This window comes from Trachemys scripta, chromosome 14 (genome assembly GCF_013100865.1).
Source record: "Trachemys scripta elegans isolate TJP31775 chromosome 14, CAS_Tse_1.0, whole genome shotgun sequence".
Taxonomy (NCBI): domain Eukaryota; kingdom Metazoa; phylum Chordata; order Testudines; family Emydidae; genus Trachemys; species Trachemys scripta.
In genome coordinates, this window is record NC_048311.1 from 13,246,753 (window position 1) to 13,260,793 (window position 14,041).

Genomic DNA, 14,041 nt, shown 5'->3' on the forward strand with positions numbered 1-14,041 from the left:
TCTTTGCATCCAGAGCGGATACTCTGGTCAGACACAAGTTATTGGACTCTTAGCCTTGTGCAATCCAGGAGCCCAGACTGGATGGTTTAATGGTCCCTCAAAATCTATGAATCTAAATGACCACAAGAGGTGACAACCTCTATATTACATCTCATCCAAAAGATGGCATGACTGCCCAGATTCTGGAACAGCTGAGATGAGTGAGGCAGAGGAGAGACCACGGTGACATAACTGTGTAGAGAGATCAGGTAAAAGACTGGGAGAAGTTGACAGTGCTTACTCTCTGCTCTTCTATTCCAGGACAACACCTCTAACATCTCACTGGCATGCGAATTTCCACACAGACGCTGGTGTTTGTATTTGAAGCAGATACTATCGGGAGAGGGACAATGGGAGCAAACACCTGACAAACGACACATTGACTTTAAATATTCCTCTGATCCAAAAGGCTATGCCTCATGGAAAGGAAGGGAACCCCGACAAACTAAAGGCAATCCCAGATAGTTTGAATCGCATCCCTGAGTCCCCCATTAGCAACTCCAGGGCAATATTGGCTATCTATCTCAGATCCAGATAGGGCTCCCGTTACCATAGAGACAAGGCCCTTCACTTTCAGTTTGCATTTGGTTTCAAATTTCCCAGAAATTTATCAGTGTTTATTATAAAATAAAAAAAATAAAGTTAAAATCAGTGCAAAAACTTAACTTCACAGTTGTCTGGGTAAATATCAGGGTTAATACAGAGGGAGAGGAGAGAAAAAAGCACAAAAGAGAGAAAAGTCCGAGTACTGAAAGTAAAAGCAATTTAATGCTGTGGTTTATTTAGTAACTTGTATATTAACAGTACATACAAACACACACACATGTGCCTCTGTGTGCGTGTCTTCCACTACACTGCCTTAGTTTAACAGACAGCCTCACATTTGCACATAGACTAACATGAACATCTGCCTAATAAAAACAAGGAGTCCGGTGGCACCTTAAAGACTAACAGATTTATTTGGGCATAAGCTTTCATGGGTAAAAAACCCCAAGCCCAATTAAATCTGTTAGTCTTTAAGGTGCCACCGGACTCCTCGTTGTTTTTGTGGATACAGACTAACATGGCTACCCCTATGATATCTGCCTAATGTAATACATTGGATTACAGCTTGTGCTAGGGTGACCAGACGTCCCGATAAAATCGAGACCGTCCCGATATTTGGGTGGTTGTCCTGTGTCCTGACCGATCTTTGGTCGGGACGCAATTTGTCCCGATATTTCGCTCTGCCGGCAGCACCGTTTTTTTTCTCCGCCAGCTTTTTTTTTTTCTTTTGGCTCCGCCGGCGGACCCCCACCATGTGTCCTGATATTTTCTTCATCTCATCTGGTCACCCTAGCTTGTGCTCTTCATTCCCCAGGAGAAGCAGATGAGGCTACGGGGCTTTCTGTTTCTACCAATATCTTGCTGGGAACCTAACTGGCTGAGATTCAAGCTGAAGACTGGCACGTGAGGCCCCGGCTTGGACACACTGAAAACGTTATCTGAACACTCAGCAAGATAATTTACTAAATGTAAGTAAACAAGAGCTTTTGAAAATGAAGCTTAGTGGCTCTGGGAAAACGTGCAGTGGGGCAGAGCGATCAAAATCTTGGAAAATAACATGGAAGAAGTAATATTCTTTGCCTCTTGGGCATTAGGGAAAGAGCTGCAACTCCAGACACCAGCAGGCCTACGGGATTTAATGGAAAGAGTTCAGTTTGAGCCTCTGGGTGGAAGCAGAGGGTTGGGAGGATAGTTTGAGGATAGGCTGCTCTGCATAAGCCCACGATTCATGGAAAATGCATTGCTGTGCAGCTATAGTAACCTTTATCCCAGCTCAGTACAGAGCTGGGGTCCTGGTTGGGGATGGTGCATGTGTGTTGGAAGGGAGGTTCCAGATATTATATTCAGGAGGTAGGTATGGTGTGCATGGGTGCATGTTGGAAGGGAGGTACTAGATATTACATTAAAGAAGAGAGTGGATGCACTGTTCCTCATTCTCTCTTGGGACAGTCACCGAAGAAGAAAATTAAATCTTTGGACAAATTGGACAGAGGCTTTCATTATTTTCCCTGCAAAACTGCATGCAACTCTTGGAAGGTACAGAAATCCCAGCCCCTACCTTATTAGGGCCAAACTCTGCTCTCACCAGTGCCAGCATAAACCCAGTTAACACCTCAGACTTCTATGGACTTAATCCAACTTTATATTGGTGTAACTGAGAACAGAATTTGGCCTTTAAATGCCAGATTAGCCTGCAAGATTCCCAAAGATCTAACAGCCTGTAAGGAGGATTTGGACTCTGCCAAGAATTTCTCTATTTTTGGTTGTGATGAGAAACAATTTGCGTGTGAAGCATGTTCATTTAGCATCCAGCTCCCTCTTCAAGTCTAGGAGTCTGTGCATGAACTTCAATGCGACCTGGATCAGGGCCCTAGAGTCAATCTGAACTGGATGTATTGACACTGGCTGAAGGTTGTAGGATGAGAGAGCTTCAGTTTTCTACGTGTAAAACTGGGCCGTGTTCCATGAGCTGTATCTGCTAGGTGTAAACAGCTGCCTCCCCTCTCAGCAAACCTCAGGAACTGTTTACAATGAGAAGGGAGAACCATTTCCCTTTGCCTACAGCGCTCCCTTTTGGTTTGGATTTGGTCCTAGGTGGCATGGGGAAGGCACACGGACTGAAATACAGAACTGGTCCAGTGGTTAGAGCACTAGCCTAGAACTTGGGTTCAATGCCTGGCTCTGCCATTGACTTCCTGTGTGACGTTTGGCAAGTCACTTAACCTGTCTGTGCCTCAGTTTCCCCATCTGAAAAATAGGTAGAGTAACACTTACTGGAACCCACCTCATAGGCAGGTTCTGAGGCATGGAAAAATGCTCAAAAAGTGCTTTGAGAGCCTTTTATAAATGTTGGAATTTTGGTAATATTTTTATAATCCCTGTGCATGCCTCAGTTTACCAGTGGGCTTTGTATTGCTGTGCAGTGAGTGTAAAGGGAAGGAACAACGTGTGGGGCTCACACAGCTTCCTGGCTGGAAACCAGAGTCCTTAACACACTGAGTAAAGACTATGCCAAGTGCATGGAGGATCCAGAAGAGACAATGGAAACCCCAATGGCCAGGACATTCACACCTTGTGACTAACACCTGAGAAAAAGGAGCTTTCCCCCCTACCTTCTCTGCAGGGAAGCAGAGCAAAGGCCCTGAGCTGGAGAACAAAGGGGAAAGGAGCGAGGTGGCTAGCTCAGCTCTCAGAGGGTATGTCTACACAGCAGTTAACACCCAATGCTGGCCTTGGCCAGCTAACTCGGGCTTGCAGGATTGGGCTGCGGGCTGTAAAACTGCGGTATAGACATTCGGGTTCAGGTTGGAGCCCAGGTTACAGCCTGAGCCCAAATGTCTACACTGCAATTTTACAGCCTCAGAGCCGGAGTCAGCTGACCCAGGCTGGCTGGGGGTGTTTAATTGCTATGTAGACATACCCAGAGACACAGGACTCTTACCTGTGACAAAGAAAGGAGGGGAGAGGATTCCTACAGCAGCTTGGCTTTAGCTAGCATGGACTAGGTCCTAACCTTTGCTGGTCTGTGCTAACCAAAGGACTTCCAGATTCTGTAACCCGGAGACTAATCATTACCTTGTTTTGAAAAGGCTCCCTGGTGTCAGTGCAAATACCCCCTGAGAGCACTGCACTCTGACGAGGTCTGGTCTTCACTAGAGACCTGTACCAGTATAAATACAGTGCTCACAGGTGTGAAAAATCCACCCTCCGAGTGACATAGTTATACCAACCTAACCCCTGTGTCGACAGTGCTATGTGTTCAGGAGAGCGTCTCCCGTTGACACAGCTGTGGCCTCTCAGGGATGGGGATTAACTACACCGATGGGGGCTCTCCCATCGGCTTAGAGCGTCTCTGTTAAAGCGCTACAGCAGCACAGCTGCACCGATGCAGCATTTTAAGTGCCCCAAGCCTCCCACAGGAGTCTGGCCTGGCTGGACTCGCTGCAGGGAGCCACGGATACTGACAGGGAAGGCTGGCACCCGAAGACCCAGTTTTGGAGTGGTCCCGCCCTGCGGAACTGTGTGGAGCCTGGCACACTAACAGGGCCATGCCCAAGGGACTGGTTCCAGACTGGGGCAGAGACTGGATCCTGTGGATCTGCGACAGATCCTCACAGGAAATGGGCTATAAACGGGTAAAGTAAGAGCATGCTGGGCCTGGATTTCTCCAAACCACTTGGAAACACTCCCAGGCAAAGGCCTCGGTTACTCCTTTCAGCTGACTCAGTCACACGCCTCTCCTGAGTAAAGAATGCCACGCTCACAACAGGGAATTTTGCAGGAAAGTTTCATGCCACAGATTCTTCCCGCGCGGGACTCAGCAGAGGATGGAACTGTTGACATGCAGGGGGCGCTCAGACCGTTGGTTAAGCAATAGTCCCAGATGACACAGGTCAGTGCACGGACATACTAAGGGGCACACACGTTCTCTCACTTCCACTTGCACTTTCCTACTTCTGCATCGCCTGAAAAACCGAGACGGCCTGTGTGTGTAGCTGTGTGATTAGAGGAGGAAGTGATGGCCTCTCCCGGAATGCTTGGAAAAACACTTTAAACCGTTTCTAAAGAAATCCCTGTGTAGACATTATCTGTTTCTTTCCCCTTTAACAACAGGAACATGTCTGTAGAAGTGGCATCGTTGTTTCTCAAGAGTTTGACTTCTTCCCTGTGCAGATGTTTCTTGTTAGACAAAAGGGATCGGTGAATGACCGTGGTACAAATGCTCACGTAAGATTAGATAGATGTAATATAAAAGCCAGAGAATTTACTCTTGTGATTGTAAACTCTTTGGGACAGGAATCATCTCTATTAGGTTTGTACAGCACCTAGCACAATGGGATCCATTCTGATCCATGATGTGGGATCCCCTCCTCCCCCACACTACTGTAACATGAATAGTAAGCAGAATGACATGCTGCAAGCAGGAATATTGCTGTTGACACAAAAATAAAGCTTCAAGTTTCAGTGTGGTCTAAAGTTACCTCTACTGGAATCCTCTCAAACCATCCCCATCCCGTAGCCACACGTCTGTGAGCCAGGTAGACCCTTGCGTACTCGTCATCAATAGCACAGTTAGTAGCACTGTTACTTTCATCAAGGCATATCCCATTGCAATGCTTTAGGATAGGTTTTATTCCCTCTGCTCTCATTAACCAGTCATCCACAACAACCCACATACACAGAATGTGGAAGTGTGCAGAATGCACATCCAACAAAATTCTCCCAAGGCAGGGAGTGGGGCTGGCATTGTATATTACTTTATTAATAGCGTGTGAACAGCAGAGACATCTTATCCAGCCTTATGAGCCCAGCATCAGTGCTAATGCCATGCAAGATGCTAGGTGGGATTTCCAAAAGTGCTCAAGTGTTGGCCTAACTTGGCTCCTATCAAAGTCAACGGCACCATTGACTCAAGTGGGAGCAGAGCTAGGTCAGCGGCGAGCGCCTCTGAAAACTCCATCTCCTCTTAGAATGTGAAACGAAAATCCACATCACCAACTGAGCAAAGCCCGCGAACCCCCAACAGAACAACATGCAGCTGGTTCAATCCGGTTCATGCATAAAGGCAACAAATACAGCTGCAAACAGGGCAGGCAGGACTGCTTACTGCCATCTTGAAGCTGACCTTTGAAGCAGTCCTTGATCTGATTGTACATGACCTGACGCCAACCTTGAGAGCAAATGCTTTGTGCCCGTATAGGGAGACGAATGAGCAGTCTTCCAACCAGCGTGCATTGCAGAGAGATGCGCCGTACTCCAGCAGAGCTCCCCCTACAGTCAGCTATGGAATGGGGAGTAAAATGAGCCCTCCCGCTTACTAGTGATGGGTTTGTCCCAGTGAGACTATACAACTAGCACAAGGTCACACCTTAAACCTATTCAAGCCTGTGGACTTAAATCCAGGCCTCCCAAGTTCTAGCCTAGTGCCGTAACCACCAGACAAGCTTGCCTCTCTAGGGGCACTGAAATCTAGACCTCCTTAAGCAGGTCTCAGACTGTGATCGCCAGCTGTCAGGAAAGAAAGTCAATTTACCTGCAAGAGATCTTCACTCAGAACTTCTGTTTTTTCAGCTCTACAAGGGAAAAAAAAAAAAGTTAGTGGTGATGCAGACAAAAAAACCCAGCTGGCATCCCACCCAGAGAGACCCACATGATGCATGCAGGGGTCAGGCTGTGGAGAGCACCCGGACATGTGTGGAGTTGCCCTGTAATGATTTATGAATACCGTGCATTGACCTGGTTATTGGGCTGTTCACTGTATATTGGGTTAAATCAACAAGGGTGTTGGGAAAAGAAGCAAGGGGAAACAATAGATTAAGATAAGCCACCCCACAGTAAAGTATGACATGTCCAAACTGTCTTCATTCCACACAACCCGCCTCAGAAAAATCCTCCATATCTTTTGGCCCAGAACAATCTCAGACCAAGATCTATTGACACAGTGCAGCCAAGAGGATCTGAGCACCATCCTTGCCAGGAGGCATTGGAGATGGATTAGTCATGTGCTTTGGATGGAAACTGATTCCATCACCAGAGTAGAAATAAGATGGACTCCTGAAGGCAAGCAAAAACAAGGTCGCCCGAAAAAAACCTGGCTACAAGCTGTGGAAACCGAGCTGAAAAACATGGGGCACAGCTGGGGAACTACTGAAAGACTTGCCAGAAACAGACAGGAATGGAAGAGCTTCGTCACTGCCCTAAACGCCAGAGGCGTAATGGGAACATGATGATGACCCCACAGTAAACACTTGAGGGTTGTTACAAGACAATGACAGAGCCACTGGCTCTGAGGGTTCTGGCTTGATCTCCTGGACCAGTTTGGACAAGCAGGGCCAAAGCCTAGGAACTGATAAGGAGAAGGGATCTCTGACTGGACAAAATGGGACTCTCTTTCCATGGGGGGTAGTTGTTGGAGAGCTTTTTGGAGAAACAGAGTGACACAGGTACCTCCTGTGGGGTCTGAAGCGGCTGGATCTGAGGGGATGGGAGGCCTATAAGTAAGAGAGAGATGCATGGTGACAGCTTATTGTTTTAAGATCTTTGCCTCTAAATGCTCAATCAATACTGTGGCTCATGCAGGCTGTCCGGTCACTGCACTGACCATGGTCACAGACTCCTGAAGGGAAGGACTGCATGTGGCTGAACGCAGGCAGACCCGCTGGGTGAGACTGGCTAATCCACAGAGTACAGTAGCCCAGGGCCTGGTCTGAGGGTGGGAAATCGCATGATTCCAGCCCAGGAGACAGAAAGGTCTGAGGCTTGACATCTGAGGGAGTGCAATGAGATACCAGAGGGGGACAAAGGGGCAGCTCACCCCATAACAATGACAAGTGCTACCCTGGAAACCACAGCCCAATCCTGTGCTTGGCGGGACACCGGGTTGTATTTCTGCTGCCCTGGGGTCAGACTAAGGCAAGTGATATCTGCATGTCTTTTTAGGGGGAACAACAGGAAACGCTTGAACACAATGCTCCAATCTCTCTTTCTTTACAGGCTGAGCTAAAACACATCTCCGAACGCACCAAAGAGCTTTGAAGGAACTCTTGATGGGTCCACTCTGAGGTCACAGAATGGAGCCGAGCTGTCTTGGGAAGAATGATTCAGGCTCATGGAGGCAGCAAAGCAGCTTGGTCTCCGAAGGGTCATTGTGTCAGGTTGGAGGGAAGTGCCAAGCCCAGAGACACCTGATATTACCATGACACAGTAAAGCTCCTTTCATCGGAGAATGTCAAAGCCCTTTTAAAACCATTGATGATTAAGCCCCCGCTGAGATAAAGTATTTCCCCATTTTGCAGATGGGGAAACTGAGGCACAGAGCAGCAAAGTGACTCACCCAAGGTCCCGGAGCGAGTTAGTTACATAGTACAAGCTGGGTTGTGCCAGCATTATTCCCTTGCCCCTCAAAACAGCTCTCCCCAAACACCCACCTCCATGCACTAATAGAGAAGGGTTGGCGGACATTCCCCTGCATGTTGACAAATACCAGGATTGCTGGAATTTATCTTCTACATCTGCTCGGACTCTGCATTCCCTTGGCCTACAGCACAGTTCTGTAAAAAACACACGTGGTAAACCACAGCAGTGTGTGGTTCCTCACTCAGACCTGCATAGGGAGCACCCAGGAATCATGGCAGGGAAGAAGAATGCAGAATCCATGGGCTGAAATGAGCCTTGCTAACCCCTATTTCCCTTGCTACCACTGATGGGTGGCCTGCAAGAAAGGAGTCAATGAGCTTCCATCAGGCGTCCACATGCCACGATAGCAGTTTGCTATCGGTGGGGCGTGTCAGTGGGAAGGCCAAACATTGAGTGACGCCTCATCACTAGAGAGGACCCCTGTAGATGGAGGCAGGTTGGAAGGGCAGCAGATGCCCTGCCCATGCCATAGTGGTCTTGGGGTCAAACAGAAGGAGGCCAAAATTCAGCCATGTCACCATCACTAAGCTCAATATTCAGAAAGAGAACAAGCCCCCCGTGGGCTGCTGGCCTGTCTCCCCTGCCCAGGCAGGGCTAAAGCCACATCCAGAGTCTGTGCAAGCCCTTCCTTCAGGACAAAGCTTACTCTTCCAGCACAAGCAAAGCTACTCCCCTGACCAGCGCAGGCTGCAGGGGCTCCTTCCCCTCCTCCAGGGCCTGTCCCAGGAGCCAACCTCCTCCCTGCAACAATACCTTCAGCTCAGCCCATCAGGCCTCTGTAGAAATCACCTGACCCCTTCCCAGCTGGGTCTGATAATCCCCTACCAGGCCCAAACACTTCGACTCATAGACTTTAAGACCAGGAGGGAACACCTAGTCTGACTTCCTGCCCAGTGCACCATTGACTCTAGTTCAAACCAGTCAGTGACCTGTGCCCCATGCTGCAGAGGAAGGTGAAAAACCTCCAGGGTTTCTGCCAATCTGACCTGGGAAAATTCCTTCCCAACCCCAAATACGGAGATGAATTAGACCTGAGCAGGTCAGTAAGACCCACCAGGCTGACACCTGGGAAAAAATTCTCTTTAGTAACTAAGAGCCCTCCCCAGCTAGTGTCCCATCTCTTGCCTTTGGGGATATTTACTGCTAGCAGTCGCAGATTGGCTACATGCCATCGTAGGCAGTCTCATCATATCATCCCTTCCATAAACACATCCAGCTCAGTCCTGAAGCCAGTTAGGTTTTTTGCCCCCACTGTTCCCCTTGGGGGGGGGGGGGGGGGGGGGCGCTGTTCCAGAACTTCCCTCCTCTGATGGTTAGAAACCTTCCTCTAATTCAAACCTAAACTTGTTGGTGGCCAGTTTATATCCATTTGTTCTTGTGTCCACATTGGCGCTTAACTTAAATATTCCCCTCCACCCCCGGGATTTATCCCTCTGATGTATTTATAGAGAGCAATCCTATCTCCCCTCAGCCTTCATTGGGCTAGGCTAAAAAAATTGAGTCTCCTCTCATAAGGCAGGTTTTCCATTCCCCTGATCGTCCTAGTAGCCCTTCTCTGCACCCGTTCCAGTCTGAATTCATCTTTCTTAAACATGGGAGACCAGAACTGCACACAATATTCCAGATGAGGTCTCACCAGTGCCTTGTACAATGTTAATAACAGTTCCTTATCTCCAGTGGAAATATCTCGCCTGACGTACCCTAGGACTACATTAGCCTTTTTCACGGCTGCATCACACTGGCAGCTCATAGTCATCCTGTAAATACAATACAGCAGGTCTTTCTCCTCCTCTGTCGCTTCCAACTGATACGTCCCCAGCTTATAGCACAAATTCTTGTTGTCAGTCCCCAAGTCCATGCACTAGCACTTTGCACTATTTAATGTCATCCCATTTCTATTACTCCCGTTTTCAAGGTCCTCCAAATCTTCTTGTATGATAGTCTGGTCCTCCTCCATGTTAGCAATACCTCCTAACTTTGTGTCATCTCCCACTTTTTGTTCCAAGGACATGAATGAAAACATTAAATAAGATTAGTCTGCAAGCTTTATCAGTGATGATTTTATGTTTTCTTCCAAGTCATTGATAAAAGTGTTAAACAGCACAGGGCCTAGAAACACACCCACTCAACGATTCCCCATTTACAATTACGGTTTGAGATCTATCAGCCAGTTTTTGTTCCGTTTAATATGGGCCATTTTTATTTTACATCGTTCTGGTTTTGTAATCAAAGTGTTGTGTGGTATTAAGTCAAATGCCTTACATAAGTCTATTATATCAACTCGATTACCTTTAGCCCACCAACCAAAACAGCGTTTACTCTTTTCTACTGTCGTTCCGCTTGCCTTAAGACAGCTTGCCACCTGTTGCTTTCCCTTCAGCTGCACAGAGCTAAGAGCAGCGTTTCATTGCAAGCCAGGGTTGTCTCTTATTAGCCACTCCTTTAAGTACAAGAGAAGGCAGTTTAACTCACCCCGGGCTTAATGTTGAATAGCCTTAATGCTATTGCTGCTTCTTTCTAGCTTAAGTAATTGAAGTCATAGGGCTGGGTTAGTCAGAAGTAACCGCAGAACACACTCAGTGCTGGTCTCTTTCCCCTTCACCCCAGCAGAACAAAGCCTGTTTGTTTATTGAGGTTTACTCAGGAACCATTACATCTTGAGTTTTTGAATGGAATACAGCCTCTCACTCTGTCTTTACTATTGTGACACGACACCTAAGTGCGAAGCTATTCATGAATGGTAAACTGCCCCTAGGGTTGATACTGCATTTATAACTAGTTATAGTTGGATATTCTTGCCCTGCCTTGCCATGAAGGGCCCTGCATTTCATTCTAAGTATACGGGTACAGCTACACGCTTTCCTGAACTCTTTTGGTTAGGCTAAACAAGCCAAGCTCCTTGAGTCTCTTCTCGTAAGGTAGGTTTTCCATTCCCTTGATCGTCCTAGCAGTCTTTCTCCACACCTGTTACACTGTGATGGTCGCCCCATCTCAAAAAACATACATGAGCATTGGAAAAAGTACAGAGAAGGGCAACAAAAATGATTAAGCTTCTATATGAGGAGAGACTTAAAAGACTGGGACTATTCAGTTTAGAAGAAGAGACGACTAAGGGGAAATGTGATTGAGGTCTATACAATCATGACTGGTGTGAAGAACATTAATAGAGAAGTGTTATTTACCCCTTCACATAACAGAAGAACCAGGGACAATTAATTTAATAGCAGCAAGTTTAAAACAAACAAAAGGAAGTATTTCTTCAAACAACGTACAATCAACCTGTGGAACTTGTAGCTAGGGGATGTTGTGAAGGCCAAAAGTATAACTGGGTCCAAAAATGAATTAGATACGTTCTTGGAGAATAGGTTAATCGATAGCTATTAGCCAAGAAGGTTAGGGATGCAACCCCATTCTCTGAATGTCCCTAAACCTCTGATTGCTGGAAACTGGGACTGGAAAACAGGGGGTGGATCACTCTACAAATTACCCTGTTCTGTTAGTTCCCTAAGAAGCATCTGGCATTGGACACTGTCGATGGACAGGATACTGGGCTAGATGGACCATTGGTCTGACCAAGTATGGCCATCATATCTGAATGAAGATCTGATCAGAATATGAAACACCTCCCATAAAGCTTATTTTAATTAATTCAGGGTTTGGCAAATGCACTCCTCAGTGGGGTGAAAAAACTTGTGAGTGGGGCTTAGCTAGCAGAAGCAACAGGATTTAAGCTTTGTTGGGAAAAAAAAAATAAAAGGTCTGATTCTGATCTAGCTGCCATTGTTTTCACAGACTTCCTGATTCACACCAGTGAGGGAAGATTCAGGTCCTAAGTGTGTAGTCCTTACAAGGAAACCCTTCCAAATGTGGCCCAGTGCAGTGCTATTTTCCTGAGCCTGCAGACTGTCGGACATAAGAGATTTGAATGGTTTCCATTCATCTCAACAGCACGTTAGCTCTGAAAAGTCTGGCCCCTCACCCCAAGCTTTACCTCTCCCAACTGCTATATATCTACTAAACCCACCTTTCATCAGCTCTCCCCAAAATGTAGAGCAGGGATCGGCAACCTTTGGCATGCGGCCTGTCAGGGAAATCCGCTGGCGGGCCAGGACGGTTTGTTTACATGCAGCGTCCGCAGGTTTGGCCGATCGCAACTCCCACTGGCTGCGGTTCCCCGTTCCAGGCCAATGGGGGCTGTGGGAAGCGGCGTGGGCCAAGGGATGTGCTGGCCGCCATTTCCCACAGCCCCCATTGGCCTGAAACGGCGAACCACCGCCAATGGGAGCTGCGATCGACTGAACCTGCGGGCGCGGCAGGTAAACAAACTGGCCCGGCCTGCCAGCGGATTTCCCTGACGGGCCGCGTGCCAAAGGTTGCCGATCCCTGCCCTAGAGCCATGTCACACTTTGGTGGCGGGAAGGTTAAATGCCCTGGTAACACACTGGAGGATTTGTCGAGGGCTGAATTAATTTATGGCTCCCTGAACAGTTTTCAATTTCAAAGAAAAAAGAAACATTTGCCTCTGCAAGGACACTGCAGAAGAACATGCAGCCTCCACTGATACCAGCTGCTAAGTCAGCAGCTGGCTTTGAAGCTCTGAACATGAGTAGGATGGCTGATTCCCCAGGTATCCCCCAGGCTTTACTGCTACTGAGCCTTCTGACAAGTACGTCACCACTGCATTTTCCTGCTTGTTGCACTGATTATGGGACTGGAACCTTTGAGACAATCTCCCAGCTCTAGGCTAACACGGTGCAGAGATCTGCAGGCTCCTAGCTCGGGATACCTATCTCTGGGATTTATTATGGGCCAGTGAGGCATTCAGTGCTATACAAGATGCAAATAAAGACAGCCCCTGTCCTATAAAGCTTACAGGCTAAGGGGCAGACCTGGGGAAGGTAAGTAGTACAGAGGAAGCCCGGACTTAGACTTGTTTATCCTCACCCCTTCTCTCTGCCTTCCTAGTGACGATGTCGGGGAAGTGGAAGAAGTGTCTCTGCCGGCGGGATCTGAATGGGAAGGCCGGGGCACGACACTTTGGGGGTGAAACCGAAAGGAAACATACGAGAGACAGAAGGAAGCTGTGAGCGAGAAAAGGAAGCCTCATAAAGGACTGAAGCAGCAGCCCTTGCCACCATATCCCAGTATGCAACAAAATGAGACAGCACTTCAAACCGTGGACCCATCCAGTCACCTATCTGCCACTTGCTAAAGAAACATGCTGAGCTTTCTAAACAATGGGGCCCTTCTGCTCGGCGGGTCATCATGTGTCAATTTGATTTTGCAGATACACTGTCCAGAACTCAGATGCCTCTGATGCTGCATCTGATTCACAGAGCACAACCTGACAGCTCCAGACGAGCCCTCCATTTACAGCCCCATCAGGCGGTACAGTCAGTGTGTCGGTGTTAGGAGAAGAGGCAAGGCCATCCAATGGTTTGGGTCACGCTAGCTGCAATTGGCGAAAAGGGTCCTTACCTTTGGGGACTGCAGATATCCCCAAAACCTCTAACCATGCTGTAAGTATCAGAGATGTATTTATACCTTGGGAATGCATCTGTGTATGTTCCCCACCTGATATTCAGTATAGCAAAGAATGGAAAACGTATAAAAAAGGTGGACTATGCACCTAGCCTGAACCTGAAAAATGAAGCATTCCCCAGCAGGAACAAACACTCAGCTACCACCTGGAACATAATGTTCTTCATTTGTTTGACAGCGCCCCAAAATGCCCCAAACAGGTGCTTTACAGAACAAAGCAAAGCACACAGTCGCTAGCAGGAAGAACTTACGCTTTAACTGCAGATGTGTTACAATGCGTGGGGTGTAACAGACAATCGGTGGAATGTGGCGGGAGGAAGGATATTGAGAAAGATTGTGCTTATTCAGTCTTGGCAAGCACATGTGCTGGTTCCATTCCGCTGCGTGCACATTAGAGACATGTGTGTACTTATGTGTGCAAATGACACAATACAAGTTGTTGCTTTTAACCTAGAAAGCCTTAAGAAGATTGTGTCCTGTTTAATTCAAAGCCTGCCCC

General features: G+C 47.6%; 1 protein-coding gene across 11 annotated transcripts in view; it reads right to left on the minus strand.

The window, feature by feature from the left end:
* The window catches only part of ARHGAP44 (Rho GTPase activating protein 44), a 153,297-nt gene that overhangs the window by 59,978 nt on the left and 79,278 nt on the right, over positions 1–14,041 (minus strand). For all 11 annotated transcript variants that reach the window (XM_034789666.1, XM_034789676.1, XM_034789668.1 and 8 more), the window contains exon 2: positions 6,119–6,158. In XM_034789666.1, the coding sequence (XP_034645557.1) occupies positions 6,119–6,158 (40 nt within the window). The remainder of the gene's footprint in view (positions 1–6,118; positions 6,159–14,041) is intronic.